We start from the raw sequence: 25,519 nt of genomic DNA on the forward strand, positions 1-25,519 counted from the left end.
TTTTTTTTATGTCTTATTTTTATTTGGACTTTTCTTGGTTTAAAAATAACTGATTATTTTGCTGTACTTACAAAGAAGATGCTTAATTAGTGATTCGAAGATTTTAAAAATCAGTGTAATGATTGGCGGTGTAATTTATATTTTGCCTACTTTTGATTTCTAAAATGAATACTGGGATTGTGTCTAACATAATATGTCTCTGATACACTGTTAGCTCACATGTGTCATAATAAATGGATGTCAGGAGGGAATTCCCACATGCGAGGGTTAGTTGGTTTCAGGTTCCAGAACATGGCAATTAGAAAAACTAGTTTGTACTAGTGAATGTGTAAGTATAATTATATGTGTAAGTATAAATATCGCTATACTTAAGGATGTTTATTTTGTGCACATAGATCTTAGTGAACTGTGATCAACAGCTACTAAACAATTAGAGAACTCAAGAAATCTAAACTAGTAGAGAGAATGAATCAGATTTTTATCTTTTAAAACTCTTTGACAAAACTAACATGATTACATCAAGCAATCTGTCCTGGAAACTTTCCTAAATAAACCATAATTAATGTACTTACAATGTTTGGTTTCTTTATCAATTGCTAAACTACAGGATAATCTCTGTTAAATGTCACAGGGTCTCATCTTTGCTGGAGAAGGTTTCTGTCTATAAATATTCTTAGTAAGTAATTTGTACGTAAAATTATGCTCAGTCCTGATGCCTATAGTTTGTAGGAGGCACATCTGTTAGAGTTTAGTAGGAAACTTACCACAGGATTTTCTAGTTTGGTTTCTGATGGTCTCCATTTAGCATTAAAAAATGACCTGTGTTGGTTGTATGCACAATAAAGCAAGTTGCAGAGCCCAGCATGATAAACAGCTGGATGTTTAAGAATCACTGGAAAATTAGTGTGGATTGGAAAATCAGTATGTATAGCGTTGAAATTAGCTCATTAATAAATGGGAACATTGTGAGTTTAGCTGCTGAAATGCTATTCTGCTGTCAAATGCAATAAATCTCAGGAACTTAGAAAGTGGGCTTGGGACCAGATCCTCCAAAGCATTCTTAAATTGTGTCTTCCTTGCTAAACAAGTAGCCTCAGGTCTGCAGTGTGGCAGGTCTGGCGACTGTCAGTTGGGATAGGACCCTTCCTCTTTGGGGCAGGTATGGGATTATTGTCAGTTGTCTACTGCAGGGTTCCAGGCTGGACCTATAAAAGAGGATCCTGGAAGGCTCTGACAGTGGATTTTTCTGTATTAAGTGGGGCTGGGTGGGTTCAGAGGCAACTGTTTTGCTCCATCTGGGAGCTACCAGTAGAGCATCATTCTCTAAGCCTTATACAACTCACAGGTTCCAGAGAGGAGGAAATGGAAAGGAACCACTCCACTTCCTCCCAAAATCTGAAATAAACATTTGAACTAGAAGAAAATGAGTCTGACAGACTCATTCCCTTCTGCGTTTCCTGCCTCTGTACTTGCCAAGCTGCTTTGAGAAGCCAAGCCCTGCTCTCACTGTGTGAAAGACAGATTTAGAGAAACAAGAGGTAACACAGTTTTTAAAAGAAAGTAAAAAACAGGGCCTAAAAGCGGGCAAATATTAGTGAGTGCAAGTGGCTCTCTACAAAGGAGAGATCCAAGGATGATGTCGCATCAGGGTGACCAAGCTCTTTCTGTCTTCTAAACAAATACTCCTTTTATTTACTCTTTATCTGCCCCTAACATATCAGAAGTAGTAAAAGACGGATCATAAATATCCCTGGAGTCTAGAACTTCCACTTGTGGATTGAGAATTCAGCTACATTCACATTCTCAAGTTTGTAAGATTATCGAATATTTTCCTGAAAGGGAGGGGATATTACGGGGTTGAAAGAGAAAAAATAGAGTACTTTGTTTCAGTAGTTCCAATTGAAACGTCTAAACAGACATGAAAGCAGATGGCGAGTGAGATTTGCTGAATGTGTATTATAGAACCTGTAGATTGATGAGTGTTAATATCTCTTATATAACCAAAGGCCTGTGGAACTCTATTCTGTGGTAAGGCACAGACAGGAAAACAATGTAACAAGTCTTGATACTTTTTTGGTGGGGGCAGTTGTGCAGCTGTGATAGGACACAGCTGCACACAGCTGTATACCTGCCATGCCTGCCACAGTGTTAGCTGAAGGCCAGTATCTTCCATCCTTCAGCATTTGTTTGACTCTTTTAGGACAGTTGATGTCTTGGAAGCAGATTAAAATGTGAGTATGTGATTGCTTTTTATCACAGAAAGACATAAAATGTCATAGATTTTATATGCGGTAGCACATGATTTTGGTTTCATATGCTTTGAATATATCAGTAAGACAACAAGAGTTTTGTCTCAGATTTCCTAGTGGAGTGTTAGTGTTATGTTCTCTGTATTTAGCGCTGCATTGAAATCATTGTGTTGTGGCTGACAGCAGTGCTGCAGAATGAACCGAAATGGAGCTCAGTAATCATCTTCAAAGGGTTTCAAGCTAGAACACTGTAGTTCAGGTGAAAACATCAGGGCTTAATGTGTAAGTCTGCACCCAGAGTGCGAATCTGACATTGTTAGTGTTTCACGCATGTGGATGACTCTCTAATGGGTGGTCCTTGGGGAGTGGCTTCTCTTTACCATGTCATCCAATGGGATTTCCAATGTGGACATACAGTATAATCTGTAAAGGGTTCTTCAGATATTTCTTTTTGCACAACTTAAATTTTACTTCATGACCCTTTTCTTGACATAACCATAAAGTGAAACTGGTTCATGGGATCTGTGTTAAAGGACAGTTGGACAGCCCTGGACCAGGCCTGTGAACACAGCTAGAAACTGACTTTAATCAACTTGGGTTTTTACTCTGGAACTTGAACGGGGCTGTGTCTGTCTTCTGCAGATTCCTCTTCTTTCTCTTTATTAGTGAGTCCAGTGATGCTTGATAGAAATTAATCCCAGAAGTCACTCAGAACACCTGGAGATGGCTAAGGGAAGAAAATATTTTCCAAAAATAACCATCATTATTTTATTCATAACTTTAGCAGAAACACCAGTGCTTTCGCTGCCGCCGTGCAGATCGTTTAGGATTGGGAGTGTCCCTTCCTTTTTAAATTATTTCTCGTATGCTCCACTTTTTGGATAATGCATGTCAGAATGTTTTGAAGTTAAGTAATGTAACTGACAGATCCCTTTTATTTTCATTAGGGCTGTGACTGTGACTGATGCAGTTGTCTAGAGTGAGACTGTGTGTTAATTTTTAATTAAAACTAGTTTTCTGTTTTTACAGAAATACAGATGTGACAGAAATGGTAGAATAAATAATAGAAATTAAAAAAAACAAAGCCTGTAATTTTCCCACTCAGACACAATGACTGTCAACATTTTGATGTATGCCTTTTCATGCCCTTTTCTGTGTATGATACACAGTTTTTTAAAAACAAAAATGATCTCATGGTGTACTACGTTCCCTTTTAAAACTCAATATATTGCTAATAGCTTTTCATGGCACTAAAATTTACAGTGTATAGTTTAGTGGTGAAATACTATTCCATTATATAAACTGTAATTTATTTAACCAAGTTACTATTGTTTAGAATTTAGTTTGTTTCTAAGAAAGCAACACGGAGATAAGTATTCCTGAATGTGTATATTTCTGTACCTGTTTTCTTAGAACAGTTCTTAAGTCTAGAATGTAAGTTGTTGAATCAAATGGTGTATAAATTTTTAAGCCTTTTAATGCATAAAATCAAATGTATCCTTTCTAAAAGTTGTATCAGTTTGAGTGCTCACTAATACTATGTCTTATAATTTTTTAAATTTTCCGTGTTTATTGTTAGAATCAGATTTCCTGAATTTTGATCATTTATGTATTTATAATTTTAAAAATATTTCTGAATGTACCCAAATGAATTAGCACATTTATTAAGTATCTTATAAGTGTTAAACTTCGTGTTGGGGAGGCATAAAATGAAAAAGTTTTCTACCTTAAGCTAATTTAGAGGTATTTGGGATAGGTGAAATACTTTACTAGAACTAAGAATTGGAGTAAAAATGGAATTGTGTTTTTCTGGAGAAGGAGGCCAAGATTGTCCCTCATTTGGGTAAATGGTTGGAAGCTCCTTGAATATTTCCTGCTATCTTGCAGGAAACAGATTTTCTTAAGAAACTTTCTTAAGAAACAGATCTGAAAACACACTGATATTCAGTTCCCACCCTTATTATGAAAGCAATCAGTTGTATCTACCTGTGTTTTAAAATTTGCTTGGTGTGGCCAAAGTAAATAAAATCGTCAGTCCTTTTTGAAGAGCTTGAATATTTATGTTGTAGAAATGTTTTTAGAATTTTTGATTATTGCTGTTTTCAAAATGCCTTTGGTGAAATTTTTAATTACAAACCATTTAGATTGAACTTCAACATTTGTGTAGCTGTTCTAGAATAAGGAGGTACCTAATGAATACCCTTGGAATTAAAGTCTAACAAAAGTAAATTTTTCTGGTATTAAAAAAAAGTTAGGAAGAATGAAGAAATAGCAGAAGCTCCTTTTGACATTCTCTGTGATCCTTTGATTTATTTATCTTTTTAATCCTCAGATGTGAGCAGGCTTTCAGACTCATGCCTTCCTTGGGTTGGGGGCCTTGGAGGTGAGAGAGGAAAATTGGAAGGAAAAGTAAGGGAATTAAATGTTGGAAGCACAAAGCGGTCAGACGCGATCCAAAAAACTGTGAAGTGGGAAGGTTCAGTTTTAGTTGACTTTTCAAGCATCTCTTCTGCAGGACGAGTGACCGAGGTGAATGGAGTCCAGTGATCACATCCCATAGCAGGGCAAGTGTCAGCCCTGGCAGACGCGCCCTGGGGGCGGGCGCTTCGTGTACGAGGTTGACGTTCAGTAACTTCTGATTGGTTCAGGGATGCAGTGTCTTTGAAATTGCTGACACGTTAGACTGCATAAAATTTACAGTAGATAGAAACCTGGGCTAAGAAACAGAAAGTATTTATTTTACTTTTGACTTTCCGGGTGATGCTTGTCTTTTGCCTTCATAATACTCTTAAGTTTTTCTTGTAAAATGAGAGTGTCACATAGGTTCACTAGAAGCTTGTAGTGGAAACCAAATACCTAATACACAGAGTTATTGAAAGGAATAAGAGCATTGAAGGACGTGGAAAAACTGCAGTGTGCTCTGAGAGTATTAGACATTATCATTACAGTTTTAGTGACCTATTTTCCAAACCTAAATTGGACCACATGGTATGAGAGAGGATTTTTGTGTCACTTCCAGGGGCAAGAGGCAGTGTGCAAAATGTAATTGGGGTGCCAGCATGTTGAAATTTCTGGCACATTTTTGATTGTTTATGGGAGCAGTGGTAAAATATTTGAAATAATGACTGTTGAGTAAAATTCCTCATGTGTGATCACTGTAATTATGTAATTTCTTTGCAAAAGGTATTTTATTTTTAATATAAGTAGAAGTTATTTGATTCCACAGAATCCTAAAGCTGGGAGAAACTATTAAGAGCATTTCAGTTTTAGTTTTTTGTCTCCAGGAGAAATGCTAGGTAAAGTTTTTTGGGGGGTTAACAAATTTCATAATTTCTCTTAGTATAGGAGCTTATCTTATTAGTGAATATCCTTACCTTAAAAACTTCTCTTCATTTTAACTCTTGTCCACATGTATTCATCTTTTTAAAGAAACTTAGGAAAGGTATATATATATAAATTTTTTTTTTTTTTTTTGGCTGCCAGGGATTGAACTCACAACTGTGCACTTGCAAGGCAGGTGCTTATGCCACTGAGCTAAATCTCTGGCCCGGAAAGGTATAATTTTTAATTAATTAATTTATTTTTGTCTTTTTAAGACCTGGTTTCACTATGCAGTTCAGGCTGGCCTTGAACTCACTTTGTAGCACTTTGTAGCCAGTGCTGAAATTACAGATGTGCACCACCACGCCCAGATCTAGGAGTAACTTTTTAAAATAGAAAAATCTTTCTTAAAGGATACACTAAAGTACTGAAAACACTAATTGTTGGAATTATCTACCAGAAAGACTTGAAAAGCCTTATGGGCCATAAACGCTAAATTCATTTCTCCTGGAATATATTATACTCTTGGATGGTAAATGCAAAAATCGATGTCATTTCCTTTGGCTTAGCACCATAATAAGCCCCTGTGATATTTATCATCAAACTCTACCTAGAAATTTTTAAAATTAGTTACTCGGAGTTCCTTGGTTTCTTGATAAACACTGTATACAACAGAGCTAATAGTCTGTTTCTTCTAGCTGCTTTATAACTTTGCATTCATTTTCTGTTTTTCATGAACCTTTTATGAAGGTTTGGAGACTTATGGGTTGAGCTTTTGTAAGTCCTTGTTTTCTGTTTTTGCAGTCATAGGGCAAAACATTAAAGTGTTTATTTTCAGTGACAAGAAAGGGAATGTTTTAGAGTTTATTTTCCTTGACATTTATTGTAACTTGAAAATCACAGGATAGATTGAGTTCTACTGATTGCTCCATGAAACCTCTGAGTTTTTAAAAATAGCAGAAACCATAAACTAAACTGATGCACTTAAGCTGCCCAAGTAATATGAATTTGGTGTTAATAATCCAGTTGAGATTACAGTTTTCATCCAAATATCTGAAACTTCTGAATGCCAACCCTAGTATTGGTTGTGCAAGACTGAATGGATTTGCAGCTGAACTAAAAACAAACTAATCTATATCCTTGGCTGGGAGGTTGATGTATGAATTACGCATCTGTAGCCTTCGTGTGACTTCAGGGGTGAGGGAGAACTGGAGAAGGCAGTTCCCCATAGGAATGGTGTACAACACTGGACATGGTAGCCAGGAGTTACTATACAAAAGATTTTCTGTCTTGTTAACACAGTTCTCTTAGAGATTGGGGCAAACAGTGCACAGACCAATAAGATAACTTGAATTTGGCTTTTAATGCTGTTGGAAATTGGTTTTTCGATGCAAAGTATAAGCTTCATCCGTGGAGATTTCTGCTGCCAGACCACTGCTGGAGGACCTTGATTTGTGTGTGTAGGACTGTCATTCTCCAGTCAGGCATTCAATTCAGTGAAAGAAATTAGGTGTTAGGGCAGAGTGACACCTCATTAAAGGGATCCCTTTTGATTGAGTAGAGCAGGATTTAGCTTAGTCTTCCTCAGTGTTATTCCTGAAGTTGCTGAGCTTATTATTCATATCGATCATATCATCTTTGTGCATTCATGAGAAGAATGTCTATTTAATGTGGACACGATCAGCCATCACAGAGAATAAGTGCCTCACTACGGCTTGATGTGGCTGACTGTTGGCCCTGTGAATGGTAAGACCGAATCAATCTGACCAGATTGCTTTTTTAATTGCTGGTGCACTATACCATCAAGATTGACCCAGTTGGAGCTCAGAGCCTAAGTGGGTGCTAAAGGAAAAGATGTAGCATCCTGTGGGTGGTTTGAAATGCCAGGTTTGTGTTTCTGGACTCAGGAGTGTAATATCTTTTATTTTTTTTATGCAACCCCTGTGGAAATCTAAAGTCGTAAAATTCAAGGAAACATGGAATTTATATGTTCAGGTGTGTGCATACTCTGGCTTAGCTGTGTGCTTTGTTTCAGGTATATAAATTATACTTCCTAGTGTAATTCAGAAATGACAGCTTCTAAGGAGAATAATAAAGGATTCTTTGAATCACGGAGGTTAGGATATATAGGCTTCCTAGAAGCTCAGTCTAGGAGGCTCAGGGTGCCCTGTCAAATAGATATTTAAAGCACATCCAAGCATTGGGTCATTAACACACAGTCTTACATCTCATTTTCAGATCTAACAACTGATAAGTTGATCAAATAATCACGATATAAAGTATTAAATCTGATCAACTTTACCATTATTTTCAAATTTCAATATGTATAGTAACAGTAATAATACCTTACTTTTATATGTTGATTTATAGTTCATAAAATAGTTTACACATTATTCAAAATCTATGCTGGCTGGTAACCTTAATGTTATTTGGTACTTTTATGTCACTTATTAGAAGACAATCATAGTGACCTTTGAATTCTTGGAGAAAGAATTTGTCACTAATAAAATGTATAAAGAAATTATGCATAGACTTAAAAGATACTCTTGCAAAGGGGAATTTAAAAAGGGAGACCCTGGTAACCTATTTAGCTTTCTGTATGGTAAGTGGTTGACAATTGAGCAATAATTTCTTTGTTGAGATTTTGCTTTATCTAAGATAAACGTTAAGAAACAATACCTTCCTCGGAAAGCAATTCTAATTTAAATTATTCTGAACCACAAAAAGGTTGATTGTTTTCAGTTTTGAAATCTTTTGTTAGCTATTTTTTGTGCTTTTCCTCAATATTTTTGTATGAATGTGGAATATAGGCTTTGTAAAAGATTATGCTAAAATAGGACTTCCTATTCGTAGGTAAAACTGACAAATACCTTTTTTTTTCTTATTATCTTTAAATTGCAAATGTCTGAAGGCCTGTCATAATTGGATGCATCATTCTGTGATTTAAATGCATTACAATTTTTGAACGTGATTTGAAAAATGAGCACCACTCTAGGGAAAGTGGGGCAGGGCTGGTGCTAAATGGGGTTGGGCAAACAATTCAATTTATGCTTTCTTTTTAAATGCCTATTGATTATAGAAATAAGTAGGAGCTTATGCTTCTCTTTCAGAACTTTGCAGAAAACACCATGAATGAACTCCTTGGCTGGTATGGCTATGATAAGGTTGAATTAAAAGATGGTGAAGATATTGAATTCAGGAGCTACCCTACAGATGGGGAGAGCCGGCAGCACATTTCTGTTCTCAAAGGTAATGACATTTAATGTCCCTTTGTTCATGTGAAAAAGGATTAACTATCTCATACTGCCAGAATTGAGTTGCTTTGGGACTCATTTTTGTTGATTTTTGCCATTGGTTGATTTAAATGCACATCTCAGTAGCACTTGCCTGTAAAGCACAAGTCTACAGGAAGTAAGAGTGCAGCGTAAAGCAAACATAGACAGAACGTAATCTCTTTCCAGACAAGGACTCTGGGCCGCAAGTGCCGCAGTCCCGCCTGCGAATGCATAGAGAGAGTCAGTGTTCCCTAACCTTCAGCTTCCTGATCACTTTGCTACAGCATCAGTTATCAGGGATTGGGGCGCTCTGTTAAATGCAATGCAGGATTACATTTTCAGACTGTGAGGGAGTCACTGGTACTAATACTACTTTACTTTTTATAAGTGCAAATTCTAAAAGGAACCCCTGTTTCCATTTTGTTTGAAATTTTCACTCTTCCCCTGTCCTATAGTTTTGAATAGGGTTAGAAAAATAGTAAGAAGTAGATGATGGCATCCTGTATTATTCTCTAAGAGTTTTATGAAGCCAACTAACCGGTAGAAGTTAGAGAGGATCTGCTGAGCAGAACTGACACTAATTCGACCAGTGGGCAGGAGAGCAGGAGGGCAGGAGGGAGAAGCCTGTGTGAGTACTGACAGTATGAACTTAAAGTTGGCACAGTGATTTGTTAAAAAAAAAAAAGGAGAAGCTTGTCAAGGAGCAATTTATTCACATAATTTTAATAATTTGTTTTAATAAAAATGAGTAAAATGAATTGTGCATCATCATCACCTGTAATTTGATCAGTATTTGTGTTGTATTCAGAATCTTTTGGCATAGACTACCTACCTGTTCAGGCATTTTATTTCTAGTCTTTAAGGAAGCACTTTTCTTTGTACCAAGCTGTGAAATGTAAATGAGCTGTGCTGCAGGCACGTGGAATGGAAAGCATGTGACAGATTTTATGTTAAGCTTGCTATGAAATCATACAGATCATGTTGGAAAGACAGTATCATCAATTTCACTGTAAATGAAAAGTGCAAGTCATGAATTTACATTCTGTAAACCAATAGCTCATATAATACTTGGCCTAGGCAATAATCTTTGCCTCTGGGGAGCATGGAAGGAGAGAGAGCCAGGATATCCTATTAGAAAAAGTTATTTTCCATGGTTGAGGCTTTTTAAAAAAATGATTTTCATAAGAAAATGCACAAACGTTGTAAGTTTTGTTTTCATTTTTGTTAATTTTTAATGGATAGCAATAGCTGATGTGACAGATAGCACTTTTCTTCTGAATCATCTGCTTCTTTCTCGTTGATCATTTGCGGATGTTACGGTTATTGTTTACAGGACAGTGAGACCTACTTAGTTAGAATGCCGGGATGAATGCTTTAGGCTTTGCCCTTGGTAGCCAGAGAGCAGTGCTGCCATATATCACCTTATATATGGAAAAGGTTAATTGCCTTTCAATTTTCCATGGAAATTTAGAGTGCTAGAATTCATCACCATGATTCAACTAGGATATCAGCTACCATAGTGGAGCAAATACAAAGGAGCTGATTGGAAGTTTATGGTAGCTAGATCAAAAAGCTCCACGATGGACTGAAGTTCTAGTAACTTGTTTAAGGTTTGTAAGGAAAAATTTGTTCCATTATATGATTATTTTATGAGGAAAGTTTTAATTCTACTGAACAAGTGCTTTTGTCACTGAGTGTATGTTTTTCTTTTTTCACAGAAAATTCTTTGCCAAAACCAAAATTACCCGAGGACAGTGTTATTTCACCATACAATATAAGCACAGGTTATTCAGGGCTGGCCACTGGAAATGGACTCAGTGACTCACCTGCAGGGTCAAAGGATCATGGCAGTGTGCCCATTATTGTACCTTTAATTCCACCACCTTTCATAAAGCCACCAGCAGGTAAGCACCGTGAGGTTTCCGGTGAACAGGACTCGTGGACAGTTGCTCTAACTATCTCATGAGTGATTACTAAATGCTTAAAAAAGTAGGTGAAAAATGTTTTGGAAACTTTGGACATAAGAAATGTTAGCACATGTATTATTTAAAGTATTAGTGCTACAGTAGGAAAATTTCCTTATCCTAAGTCTAAAAACGTGTAATTCATTGTAAACTTTCTTCTACCAGCTGTCTGAAGTTACCAGTTAAGAAAAGGATTAAATAGTCTTCTAGAAATAAGATAGATGCAGTGATTCGTTAGTATGAAAAAAAGTAAGTGGTTGAACTGGGTGGTGCATACGGGGCCACATCTCCTGGGGTTTCTGTGGAAAGGGTAGTTTGTTTTTTTTAATTTTATTTTGAAGGTAGTAAAAATACAACAGAACAAGACAGAACAAAGCCAATCGAGATAGTGCAGTGACATTGGTACAGAACTTCACAGCAGGACACTGGGATAGTACTAATAGGTACTATAGTATATCTCATTATCTGCACAATAGTTGTCCAGTCAATTAGGTATAGTGAAATCAAACCAAAAACAAAACATTGTAAAAAAAAATTGAAAGAGAATGTTGAATAGAGCAAAACAAACATAACAAAACAGTGAAAACCACCTTGGCCTTCAAACAGAAGATAGAAGGAAACCCCCATATTTGCTATATTGCATATGGTCATCCTCCCGAGAGATGCTGAGACATCTATCCCCAGTTGCTACCGTGTGTGTGTGTGTGTGTGTGTGGTGTGGGGGTGTTTGATTCTCAGCCTGAGCTCCAGTAGGCTCATGGGGGCCGCTAGTTCTCCTCTTGGCCCTCACCGGGGGTGTTACCAAGAGGGTGAACGAATAAGCTGCCTAAGTGGAAAGGGTAGTTTTATAAAAGGACAGGTGATAGACATGGTCCTAAACATCCTTCCTCCAGATCCGTTCAAGAAACAAGCTAAATTACGTATCGTCTCCAGAGAGTTCTAATTCCTGGAAGGTTGTCTTTCAGAGTAAAATATTAGAGATCTGAATTTCACTTGGATGAAAATGAGATCAGTGCTTTTATATTTTCAGAAAGTCCCATGGTAGTGTTCAGAACTAGGTGGTAATGGGCTGAGGGTTATGATACAGCAAGCTCAGCTACAAGTACGTTTCACGTACAGCAAGAAGTTCAATAAGATTTTTCTTGACTTGGTGTTATGCTAGAATGCTTAATTGTGACACTGCTTATTTTTTTACGTATAGAAACCAACAATGATACATGCTGTATTACAGTAGCAGTAGCTACTGTAACATACTAAGTAAGATAGCTTGTGTTTTTACTAAGTAGATAGGTATTTGGTTATGTTCTCAAAAAAGGTAAAGAAATTGTAAATGAAATTCCCAGGCTTATATTACAGATGGATTTATATTGTATTCGAAGCATTTCTCACATTTCTCCTCATGTTTATGGTCACATTCTCAGGTTGGTCTTCTACGTCTCAGCAGTAAATTGAGATCCTTAGATAGGTCATCAAAATCCACTTACTTGTTAAAAATGACTTGTAATTGTGTTTGTCTACTAATTACTAATATAGTTGCTATATTAAGTTTGCCTTTTTAATGTCCCTGTTTTCCTTTCATGATTGCTTTGTGAGACAGAGGCGACACAGATTTGTATCCTAAGCACCAAAGACATATTGATTTAGATAGCCAACTGAGAGGGAAAGGTGACTTACTTTGTAAATGTCAAGATCGTGTTTGAATGTATGTTCTGTGGCTTGGGTGAAGATGATGATGAGGGTATCGATCAGGTATATGACTAAGTGACAAGTATTGCTTCAAATTTAGAAAGATTGGGTTCAGATCTGGATTTCCACTTAGCAGCTGTGAACATGGAGAAGTTACTGTCTCTCCTTTCACTCCCCATCTGTAACATGACAGTCACAGTGTTCCTTATGGAGTCATTGTGGAGATGAGAAAATGCATGTAAAACACCTAGCCTCGTGCCTGGCGCACAAAACCATTTAGTAAGCACCAGACCTTTTTCTTTCAATCCTTATTCTGCCCTAGAGTTATCATGCATATAGTTTGTGCATAAAAAGGTGTGCATCTGAATGCAAATTTGTCTCTAAGATTTATTTGAGCAAAGCAAACAGCTTTAGAAATTAACATAGTTGAGGCTAACATGAGTTTTGCACGCCAAAAAAAACCTGCCCTGGAGTTTCCTGCTGAGCCAGCCACGTGGAATCCAAGCACACAGCTCCTATTTAACTCTAATTCCACATCAGATCAGGAAATAAATATGCGAAGGGACAGAGGCCAAAAACTGAGTCTTGGAAGTCTTAGACATAGGAACATTGAGGAATTAGGAGCCAGAGTAACTGAACACCAGTGGTTTTATGCTGTCTTCATGGAACTCTGAGGCGCTCATCTGTGGAAAACAAAAAGTAGGCAAGGATGTGTTTCATTTTCTGTGCCTGCTCCAGCCTTGCTTCTGTCCATCTTGCAGGTTCTAGATGACAACACAAAGGTTAGGAGCCCGCATACCTACAGAACTCTGCTTTTGGAGCAGGAAGGCAGTCATAGACAAAATATAAACTAATGGGGATGGCTGTGTTCCAGGATAATTTATTGACAAAAAAGGCAGTGGGCAGGGCTCAGCCTTAGGACCCTAGTTTGCCGATACTTCTGCTAGAGTGACATTAGCCAAGTCTCGTGACAGGAGGAAGATGAACTGTCAGTCAGGCTGTGGACTGGCAAGGTGTTCCGGGTACTACTATAAAGAAAATGGTGGCATTTCCTCTGCTGATTTTCAGGGTATTTCATGAACTCTGGCACACTAATATTTGTTGAATAAGTGACTGGTTTTCAATTTTTATTGCACAAATGTAAGACGAACGACTTGCTGAGAAAATGCTAATGTTTTGTTTGGGTTAGTGACAGCCTGTCTTACTTTGACCACAGTTTTCTTGATAGTAAAATGACGATTCTGTTGTTGTTAATTATCGAGGCTACATCAGCTTCACACATGACCCCAAAGCCTCCATTTAGTCACTGTAGCAACTCTTCCTTTGCTAAAATTTGCACAATAGTAGAATTTTTATTCAAGGTAATAACTGAACTACACTCCCTGTCAGTATCCTAACCAGCCTTTACGTAGGTTAGTGTGTATTCCTGAGGGGGAATTAACAAGGGTCCCTGGCCAGAGGCTAATGAACCCCTGCAGAAAGTCCTGAATAGTTCACAGGTGTCCACCTTTCAAGACAAGGAAGACAAGACTGATACGAATCCTCAGGACACTGTTGGGGTTCAAATTAACTTCTGTCGTACTGTAAACTAGCTTGTGCAAATGCTAGAAAGACTGCGTTAGGAGGTATTAAATCCTTTAGAATTCGTGAAATTCACCTCTAGTCTTTGTCTTATTCAATTTTGCATTTACAGTAACTCTGAGGAATAGTATGTCATAGACCATTATGTAAAGAACCGAAGCTCAAGGGAAGTTACGTAGCTTTCTCAAGATCGTGTGGCTCTGACCACTTGAGCCAAGACTACTGCTAGGTCTCCTGGCTCCTCGTCCAATGATTATTCTTTGTAATACAAGTTGCCTTTTCAGCCTGTTCAACAAAATTTCACTAGACCGTATCTTTTTCATGTACTGTTTCCGGATATCCTGGTGACAGGATATACAGCTTCTTCTTGCAAAAGGCTATTTTGAGAGGCCACATCTTTTGGGGAGGCTGCTCTAACTCTGACGCTCGAAGGGGCTATGGTCCTGATGGCTTCGTAAGGGAAATAGCCTAGCTGGGCTTTCAAGTACTTGCCAACCCAAGGCCATTACTTCTCTTTCGGGGTACCACAGAGTTCTATCTGGCCAGACGCTTGTTCCCAGGCGGGCTTCATGTGCTCAGGCAGACTCACTGCTCGATCTAGTCGGTGTTTTGGCAGCCAGTGGGCCCCATGGAATACGTGTGATTGGAACACAGTGACACCACATTTGCTTAGATTTCCATTTCTTTGCACAGCTGCATGCAGAAGTGTGGGTGTAGCTAACTTCTGGTCCTGTCCCCGTTTCCTCTGGAGAAGGAGAGCAGAGCTTCTTGTGTTTTGACGAGTACCACGGCATTGACCTTGCTATGGCCTCACATGTTTGTGTCCATCTTTTAAGACTAAGCTGCCCTTCCCCACTCAGAAACAGCTTCTGGCCCTGGGTATAACATTTGTGATATCACAGATGTTACTATGGCAACAGACTTGTTATAAACACAAGATAATAGCCCTGATTTTGCTTTTTTTTTTTTTTCCCCATGCAGTGAAGGGAATCACCATGATCCTTAAATAATAATCACAGACTTCTCTGCGCTCTAGGAAGTGAGCAGAGAGGCTGCAGAGCAGCCATTTAAAAATCTGGTATAAGACTACTGGAAAATAGTAAAAAGCATTGACCAACTCTGTCTTCATGCAAACAGGCCTTCACGCTCTTAGTTTGAACCAATGTGAAAACCTCTTCCTCTGCTAATTAAAAAAAAAAAAAAATCTATGTTGTGAACATAATCTGAAGAACCAAAAAAATCAGCAAAAGTTTTGAAGGCATTGCTCAGGTTAATTGCCACTTTTCTAGAAATTTTGCTATGATCTTGGCCTCTTTGGGACTTCATTTAGAAGGATTATACCCAGAAAGGGCATTGGCATGGATGGTGAGGACTGTGTGCTAGTGATTCTCCAGGAAAACATGTCTTCCCCACCCGCTTCCTGCAGATTTGATAGCTGGAGTAAAGCATAGAGTGCATTCTTAATAAAGGTTTTTACAAAGACCTTCAAATGGTCTTTATTGCTTTCTAAGCGCTTGGGTTTACTGAATGGACATCAGGCCCCTGCAGCGCTTGGGCAGGCTTGGGTCTCTGTATCTTATCAACTTCTGGTCAGAAAGATCAGGGTGAAGTGTGACATGGTTGGCACCTAAAGCAACAGTTTTTTCTTCTAGTTTTAGGCTTACTCCAAGACAGCATTTTACTCCCAAGAATTTTATTTATTTATTTATTTATTTATTTTTTGGTCTTTTTTCGTTTTTATCGGTACCAGGGATTGAACTCACGACTGCCTGCTTGCAAGGCAGGCGCTTATGCTGCTGAGCTAAATCCCCAGCCCCATTATTTTTTTTTTTTAGACAGTTTCATTTTGTAGTCCAGGCTCCCTGCTCTTAGTGGCCATCCTCCTGCCTCAGCCTCCTGAGTGCTGGATTACAGGCGTGCACCAGCTTACTCCAAAGAATTTTTAAAAATTTATTGGTATAATTATTTTTCTTCATAAAGAAAGATAAAGCAAATTTTTGTAGTGAGAGCTTCACGGCTGCAGGAAATACTGTGTATCTAGGAAACCACATTGTAGATTGGAGTTCTTTGACAGGTTTTCCCAGAGGCTTACAACTTGCCTATTCTGAGTCCAAAATCCCTGTAAATCCCTGAGTACTTTAAAATGAAATGAAATGTGAATTTAAAAAAACGGAATGTATTTCTTTCAGTGCATTTATGTGGCAGCTTTGAATAAAGTGCCTTTACTTCAAGTGAGAAAGTGCCCTTATTCGTATTACCCACTGTGATCCCAAGAGTGAGGTACAAGTTGGGTCCTTCCACGCAGCATGTGCTGGTTTGTGTGAGCGAAGATGAGGCCAATCTCCTAATATTAGCTTGATTTTCTCCGTGCAGGAATGTCTTGCCTTTCTTTGAAAACAACGACCATTTCCTGTCCCCTAGGATGGTTTGCATTCAGGGAGTTTTCCCAATTTATGTTCCAGCATAGTCATGGAAATACGATATATTTTTTCAGGCAAATCTGGAAATTCCTAAGGGGTTATAAGAACTGGGTTCCAAGGAACCATTAGCTTAACTGGGGATATGGAGACACCCACATGATCTGCTAGCTCTGTGTATGTAGCTGAGTAACCCCCAGTTAATAAGCATATTACTTTTTGGCTCTTATAATTCGTACATGGAGTTGTTGCTTGCAGGGAAGTATGAATCAGAATGTGGTTTGCATTATGGTCATTATTTATTTTATCTGTTATTCAATATTCTTGGGGCTTGCATATGAATGATGTGTTTCAAATAGCCATTGAGAAAACAGGATTTAATCAAAATTGCTTTGGTGTTTATTCATCCAGCTCTTAAGATATGATTATTAAATAAAATTACTTAGCATTAATAGGATTTGGATGACTATTTATATACTAGATACATTTCTCATAAAAAGGAAAGAACTGAACTCTCAGTTTTCCAAGTCATTTAGGGTAGGGATAGGAGAAATTTGAATGACAAAATAGGAATAGTTAATAGCATGGCATAGTTTCCATCATACTTAATAATTTTTGAACTATCATTGTGGACCAGGCATTGTGTTACTAGATCATCACTTAAGTTTCACAGCAACTCTATGAGGATACTGTTATTAACCCCGTCTTACAGATAAGGAAACTGAGACACAGCGCAGTAAAGCAGCTTGCCTGTCGTACAGGTGATAAATGGCAGAGCCCACACGTTATGCTTCACTTTTCATAACCATTGGCTTATCTAAAATACTTTGTCAGTTTTACGTCCATTCACTATTTACTGAGTGTTCCTTATTTGCAAACATTTATCACCATCCCTGACTACCAACAATTTACAGGTAGTTGGCGTGTCATTACAGCATCATCTCAGTGTGACTTTGATATAATCTCACCTGCATTTGGGGAGTGTGTGGCAGGAATACAAAGCTGTTAAAATAGGGCAGCAGGAGGTTTCTAGGCAGATCATCCGAACTGACATTTGTATTATAGAAATGGTACCTACAGACATGAGATAGGCCAGAAGATGATTATTTGAAATTAAAAGTCCCCAAAATAAATGTAAAAATGTTAGCTATTATGAAATAAGTCCTTTTATCTTTATACAGTCAAAGGTTTTTTGAAAAAAATGGAAGGCAAACTGAAGTGTGTTTGATCATTGTTAATTCTAGAAGGAACGTGCAGTGTGAACAGTGACGTGGTGTGGTGGGAAGACTTCCAGGCAATGACCAGGAGACCTGTGTTCATCCAACTGTGCCGTTTATTGCCCATATCTTCTTAGATAAGTCACTTAGTCTCTCTGATCCTCCGTTTCTTTATCTGCAAAGTGATGTGGGTAGCTTAGGCAAGCTATGGGGTTTCCCTACATTTATAAAATCTTGATTTTGTAACTTGTGTAGTGAATTGCTTACCTGATTTCTGATTTGAAAAGATTTAATATGCTTTTATATGTACTTGTTAACTGAATACGAAGCAAACTTCTTCACATGCATTTACAGCAGTCTAAAGTCTGGCCATTTAGGCAACTTCTAATGATTGTTGAAATAATAGATGTTTCTAAAAATGAAAAGTACTGGAAGTATGCAGTTAGAGAAAATAAAAAGACTGTGTTGTCCTTATGTCACTAAGCTTAATCACTCTGATGTTACATGTAAGTGATGATCACTGGAAGTAATATTTAAAATTTCAGCAAAAGAAAACTCACTTTATATTTAATTTAACTTACCAAATCAGGGACAAGAATAAATAAAAACCTAAGTAGTCCTATATCCACTAACAAAATCACATGATTAAATCATTTCTGCAGAGAATACTTTAGGCCTAGATGGCTCCTATGGTGAATTCTTGATTTCAGAGAAAAAGTGAACCAAACTTAGAGAAACTCGCCTAAAGAATAGAAAAGGAAAAAACACTTCAAAACACATTTTATGATTCAGGGATGAGGTTGATTATGTTACATGCCAAGGGAAATAAGTTAAGGGAAATGATCATTTGATGTAAGTTCGTTAAATTGTTCAGTGTCATTGTTCACTGTGGACATTGTTGTAAAAGTCTTGAACAAAAACCCTGAACAAACTGAAGTTAGTGATAAATACAAAAAGATAACAAATCACAAATAATTTGGATTTTTTTCTAGGAATACAAGATTGGCTTAAGCAAAATTTTAAAATTCAGTCAGTGTATTCAGCCACATTAACAGAAAAAGCAAAACTTCATACCATCTTCTTAAAAGAGCCCAGCAGTCTTAATTTGTTGTGAGGACTCTCCCTTTGGTTGTAGATGACAGCTTTCTTGCTGTGTCTTCTTGTAGTTCACAGAGCACAAGCTGTCTGATGCCTCTTATTTTAAGTTCACTAATGCAATCCCGAGAGCCCCACCTTCATAACTTCATCCAGCCTTCACTGCTTCCCAAAAGCCCATTTCCAGATGCCACGACACTGGCAATTAGGAATTTCACATGAATTTTGGAGGACACAAAACATTTGGTACAGGTCAGCGAAGATGACTCTGTAGAATAGTGAGGAAAGGAAAACCTTTTTAATCAATGCTTATAGGGAAAATGTTAATATTCTATCTTGCACCATTCACAAAAATCAGTTCTAGATGGATTGCTGTTACTAATGTGATTAGTAGAATATAGAGCTTTGAAAGAGAGCCTAGGATGTATTCATGATTTGGGTTGGACAATAGTTTTTTATTGTATTTTATTTGGGGGCTTTTTTTTTCAAGATAAGGTCTTACTATGTTGTGCAGGCTGGCTTTAACTCACTTATGTGCTCAAACTGGCTTTGAACTCACAGTGATCTTCCCACCTCAGCCTCTCGAGTGCTGGGATTACAGGCGTTAGCCACCACACGTCACATGGCTAATACTTTCTTAAACTATGCACAAAAACACTCCTATTAAAGAAAAAGGTTGATTAGATGTTATTAAAATGAAGCATTTCTTTTTTTTTTTTTCTAAGAGTAGAGTATATTTATTGAGAGAAAGAAAGTTCTGTCTGAAGTGAGACAGAAGGGCTCCCGAGTGGGTTGCCCAAAATGAAGCATTTCTGTTGGTTCAAAAAGATCTTGCAAAAGTATAAAAAGGCATATTATTGAGTGTAGATAATGTTTATATAATGCATGTCCCAATAAAAGATGCATTTTAAAATATATAAAAAACTTTTATAAATAAAAAAGAAAAAGAAAACTGCCCATATAGGAGAATGAGTACAGTAGTATTAAAAAGGAGCTTTACCAAAAAAAAAAAAAAAATGCCCTGGGAGGATGAATACACATATTAAAAGTTGTTCAATCTCATTAGTCATTAGGAACATAAAACTTAAAAGTCATGCTGAGATAAAACAGTTCATACATATTAGAATGGTTAAAATAAAAAAGACTAACATTACCAAGTATTGAGGAAGACATGAGACAAATGCAATTCTCAGATGTAGTTGCTGAGAATGTAAAATAATTTAACCAGTCTTGGAAGCTGACTTGTAGTACCTATTTGTACTAAATATACGTACGTCCTAATATCTGATAATTACATGTTAGATATGTACTCAAAAAAAATGTGCTTGGAACCCAAAGACACAGGATAATTTTTCCTAGCATTGATTTGTAAGAACTAGAAACTGGAAGCAGCCCAAATGTTCATAGTTACCATGGGATCCTCGAGGTGCCTCAGATAGGCTTAGGAGGGTGAGTGTGGGCCTTGAAGTGGATTGTGAAATCATGTGTGTATCACTTACGTAAAAGTTAAGGAAAGCTGGTCCCTGACTCTCAGAAAGATCCTTGTCTCACAAAATGTTAAAAATCCTTGGACTTAGAGAACTGGATCTCCATAGTTAACATTAACTCTCTAAAATTTAAGCAACTAAGCCCTAAAATATAATTTTAGCATTTTAATCCTATATCTAATCTGTTCCTAGCTATCTCAAATCAAGTAGAATGTTTAAAATCTTATTCCTTATTATTTCAAAAATAGCATCTAGCCAAATACAAATAAAGCATGGTAAAGCCGAAAGCTAAGTAATAGAGGTACGTCATAAATATCCTTAACTGTGTTCTGTTTGATAGTGGCTTTTGCTGTGAAGCAAAGTGGAAAGAGATTAAGGTAGGATGAATGAGGAGGGCAGAGTACATGATGCTTTTTTATCGCGGCGTAACTTTGTTGCTGGTATCTGGAGACATTTAGGTTGTCACACTGGAAGAAGGAGAGTTGCTGGTGTCAGGAGCTGGAGGTCAGGAATGTGGCTAAACACCTCTGATGCGCAGGACACGCTACAGTTAATTATCCTACCGAAGCTGTCAGTACTGCTACCCTGAGAAACTGCGCTAAGTGACGTGGTTGTGTCTTACTGCAGGACCAGCGTGGGGATGTGCATTCTGAAAGTGCCATGTCACATTCCTGTGGCGTGTGTCTCTAGCTGCCTGCCGCGGAGCTTTTCTGACATGGTTACACGGGCATAGCTGGTGGCTCCTTTGGCTGGCACATGTGTGCAAACTGAACGTATAGAGGAATTAGCACACTAGGTCAGTGAGGAACAGGTGCTGATGGAGAATGCGTCCTGCTTTTGTCCCCTGGGTAGGTGTTTACGAAATGTGTTTCATAAACTCCAAAAAATTATCGGTGTAACTGAACACTAACTTTCCTTAGTGGTGGCTAAATCGATACCATCCTTCTTCAGGCTCTTTCTCCCCGAGAGGTCCATATCCCTGATTCCTACTTTCTGGCATCACATGCTTAAAAGCCACCTGCACAGAAGTCTTTGTCTCAGATTCTGTTTTCTGGGACACGTAGTATAAAAATACCATGTGTGTGGAAGTCCATAGAGAGAGACCAGAAGTTAGGGAACAGAATTCAGAAAGTTAGACTCTTATGAATATTTATCTTTTCCCTTTAAAGTTCAGCATAAATATACAATAAAAGAGTAAAAAGAGAGAGTACCAGATTCTTGGTGGTGCAAATATTGCAGTGCTCTAAAGGGTCATTTCTAAAATTGTCCCGTCATCTAGAGCGTTTCCTAAGCCTCTTTCGGTGAGGGTAGGAGCCCCAGTCGTGGTCACACGGAAGAAGACACAGTGAAGTTAATTAGAGCAAGGGATCAAGAGCAAGAGGGAAGGAAAAGGAACAGCCTTGTCTCTGCTCTTCTAGGTGGGTCTTGTTATTTTCAGAAATTTGGACTCCTAGCATTTTATTTAAAAGGAACCTAGGGCTACACCCAGTTTGCTGTGCCATGAGAAAAATGAGCTCTAAGAGGCTAAAGGACCTGCTCAAGGTCAGTTGCATTCATGGTGGAACCAAGGCCAGAACTTACTTTTGAAGTGACAGCACCATCTAATCCTGGATTATAAGTCACGAATCTCTGTGATGCTGGAGACGCCTGAAACTTCTCCTGCATTCTCTAAACACTTCGGGGCTTATGACCTTGCTAGGGAACTACTTCCAGGATAAGTTTCCCCAGGCCACCTAGGAGTTAGTGTCAACAGTGCCTTTCCCTTGCTTGCTCTTTAGAGAGTAGCTGTGTTTCTGAGATTTCTTGTTATTCTAGGGACATTCCCAATGCAGACTTCTCAAAGTAACTGCTAAATACAGAAGGTTTAGATGGTGAACTTGGCCAAGGAGAGTGGAAATGATTATGCCGTTCTGTTCTGGATGGTATCTCTTTCTAAAGCAACTTTGTTTGGAGTGATTACCGAAGACTGTGCCCTCGGCTTCCTTTGGTGCCAACTTGGGCAGCCCACGGCCCATCCAACAGCAGTAAGAATTCTGCTTTTCCTTTTCCTTAGAGTGATGCCCAAGTCAGACATTTCATTCTGGTGCAGAGAATAAACGTGGTTCTTGTCTCACCTGGCTTGTAGTCTGGTGGAGGAGGCAGTCATTAAACAAAACCAAAGCCCAAAACAATTCATTGAAGTCTGAGGGTTGTGGAATCTTATCCGGTTTGGAGTCAGGGAAGGACTCCCTAGCATGAAGTTTAAGATAAAATAGAAAGGAGTTTTGGGATTGTCTTAGTGACTTTTCTCATTGTTGAGACAAAAGGAGCAAAAATTTGTTGTAGCTCACAGATTGTAGAGGTTATAGTCCGTAGTCGGCTGGCTCCAGGGTAGGGTGGCAGGGGAAACGGGCATCACAAAGAAGGAACAGTTTAGGGCAGGCAGGAGGTGGCAGAAAGGAAGGCAGTGGGCAGCGAAGGGGTAAGCAACAGTGACAAGCGGCTACAGCAGCCGCTTTCTGCCCCTTGTATTCTGTCCGGGCTACCGTCTTTAGTGCCTGTGGCACTCACGCCCAGGGTGGGTATTCCCATCACCGACTCCATCAGTGGACTCTTTTCGTAGTGACACACCCTTGCTCCCAGCATCACATACTCTAGATCCAGCCACCTCTGAAGAGCCCCTCCCGGAACCACACCAGGCTTTGGGGTGACTTCTGGATTCAAGCCACAGCAGGGACGGGTGGGTGAGGAAGCAGGATCTATAAAGCTCAGAGTGAGGAAGAGGCTCCAGGAAATGAGAGAAGTCGGTGCCCAGAGCTGCTCTGCTTATGGGAATGACGGAGACCAGGCCAGGGAGATCACAGAGACATTTGTTTTTTGAGCGAAGTGGTTGCCACACAAGAGTTTTGGTGATTGGATTTATGTTTAGAATTTAGGTGTAGTTTTCCATGAATGCAAAGTGGAGGGAATAGGCTGAGCAGGAGTAGTGTAGTGTGAGCGAGAGCTGTTGGTGGCTTCACTGGGATGGAGAAAAATAAACTTCATGAGAACGTAGTACTTGGAAAGAGTGCCTGGCACGTAAGTTGAGTTGGTAAATATTTATTGGATGACTGAACGAATGAATGGGCATATTATTAAAAAAATGTTTAGGATCACCTGGTGATTATTCAGAATGTGGGAGGAGAGAGAAAGGAGAGGCATATCAGTGGCTGTATGGAGTTCAGGTGCTGAAATGGGACCGTGGTGAACGAGGCTGGTTATGAGGAGGGGTGTGTGTGTAGCTTTGGACCTAACACCCTAAGGTGCCTGGGAGGCAGTGCTACATTAGATAAATTATCCTGTTAACAATGGTTAACAGCTCATTTTGGTTCTTTTAGCATTTTTCTTGTTCTGATTTTATATAAAGCCATTTGACCCTTTAGTGCTAATATGCCTCCCTTTGAGTTTCTTTGGTGATAGTGACCCTCGAGGCAGGGTGGGAGTTAGAATTGCTTTCCTAGCAGCAAAGGACTGGTCAGTACAGTTTTCCATTTGACTTCCCTGCCCCTGCTCCTGTGCATTGGTGGACTCATTACTGAGCGGGATTCAGCCCTGGAGAAGTTCAGCAGAGAAAACACAGTGATTGTGGCCCTGTTGTCCCAGAGCATTGTAGATTGCTGTGAGGGTCAGACCCAAGGCTTGGGAGGACGTCAGGATTTATCTTGACTCTTTGTCTGTGGCAGTCAACCTGTGAAAATTCATTATTCTGTCTTTTAAGAGCAGTCTTACATTCCTTCACCTTATTGTGGATCTCTGCTATTTTTTTCTCTTCCTGCCTGTGAAATAAGTGGTCTGTACTTAGTGCATGGAGCAGACACCATGGGGCTTGGTGACCGTGGGTCTCTTTGGTTAGACTGGTGAACAACTAGGTGTTGGTCGTGTGCGTGGCACTGGACATAAGGCTGTCTTCCTGCCAGATGCAGACAAAGGATTCTGGCAACTGAGGATCCAGTTCTGGGCAAGGGAGGAGGACCTTCCTGCCAATTAACACCCCCAGGGAAGTGCGTGCGCTTGGTGCTGATGTAGGGCAGCAGAGCAGCACACCCCAGGCCGCGTCCACTGAGGTTCCACTGTGTGAAGAGTGGTGTTTCTGGTCAAATTTGTGAAATTTCTATCTCCCTCTTAAGAGTTATAACTACACAATGGTGGAACCAAATGGTTGCTTAACTTTTTAGTCTTGTCTTTTCCATATATGTTTAACTACAGAAGCCTTTCTTTAAAAAAAAAAAAAAAAAAACAAACCCAGTGAGTTAAATAGTAATCTCATGAAGGTTAGTGTATTGTGGAATGCGCTTTGGGAAATGTTTCATATAGGAAGTTCTACCTTTTCCCTTTCCTATTTAAATTTCTAAGGGTGAGTAGACAGAAGGACCCTGCAGCAAATACTGAGAATCAGAGACCATAAGAAGAAGCTCATTCTGTGCAAATCAGAGCAAGCGTGGCGGAACAGTCAAATTAATGACAAGGAGCCAGCGCCCCGGTGCTTAGACTTTGTGGAGACAGGAAGGGGTTCTGTTGTCGGGGAGGAGAAAGGGAAGTAAATTACTGAGATACAATATGTAATGTACCTACTCCCCAATAAGAACATAATTGTAATGTGTCTCAAAAATATACCCACAAGATAAAAATGAGAGCTTAAGAAGATACAAAGGAAAGAATAAAATAAAACTTCAAACCTGAAAAATAGAAATCCAAGTTCAGGATACGATTTAAGAGAGAATTACAGATTTAATATCTCTTATCAGGAATTTGTAGGGCTGGAACTATTTCAGAATTTTTCCGTATTTTGGGATATTTGCATATGCATAACAAGATATCTTGGGCCTGGGACCCATGTCTGAAAAAAAAGTCATTTATGCTTGATGTGCACCCTGCAGCCCAAGTGTAATCTTACACAGTAGTTTTGGTTCGCCTGTGTTTTGACTGCGACCTCAGGGCGCTGTCCACTGTCGCGTGCCGTGGGCTCTCAGAAAGTGTCGGTTCTCGCAGCATTTGGATTTCAGGTTTTCAGGGGAGGGATCCTCCGCCTGTGCTGTTTCCGGCCATGGTCTCCTTGTTTTCCTTCCTTGTTTGAGGACTGTGGAAGTGAGTACAAAGGGAGCTGGGGGAAGGCAACTTCGTTTCCTTTGAATTCGATTCCAGGGTCCGCTTGCACTCTTGACTTTGCTTGGATCTGCTTTGACCAGAAACACAGGAGGAGGAACTCTGT

General features: G+C 39.0%; 1 protein-coding gene across 3 annotated transcripts in view; it reads left to right on the forward strand.

Annotated features, from left to right (window-relative positions):
• Nucleotides 1-25,519, forward strand: part of Sobp (sine oculis binding protein homolog) — a 151,703-nt gene that overhangs the window by 3,470 nt on the left and 122,714 nt on the right. For 2 of the 3 annotated variants that reach the window (XM_063253970.1, XM_063253971.1), the window contains exons 2-3: nucleotides 8,681-8,819; nucleotides 10,564-10,749. In XM_063253970.1, the coding sequence (XP_063110040.1) occupies nucleotides 8,681-8,819; nucleotides 10,564-10,749 (325 nt within the window). Of the gene's footprint in view, nucleotides 1-8,680; nucleotides 8,820-10,563; nucleotides 10,750-25,519 lie in introns of those variants that run through there. The other variant, XM_063253972.1, reaches the window with a different exon arrangement.

The sequence above is a fragment of the Cavia porcellus genome, unplaced genomic scaffold (genome assembly GCF_034190915.1).
Source record: "Cavia porcellus strain 051 isolate PalLab524CR breed Dunkin Hartley unplaced genomic scaffold, mCavPor4.1 scaffold_7, whole genome shotgun sequence".
NCBI classification, from domain to species: domain Eukaryota; kingdom Metazoa; phylum Chordata; class Mammalia; order Rodentia; family Caviidae; genus Cavia; species Cavia porcellus.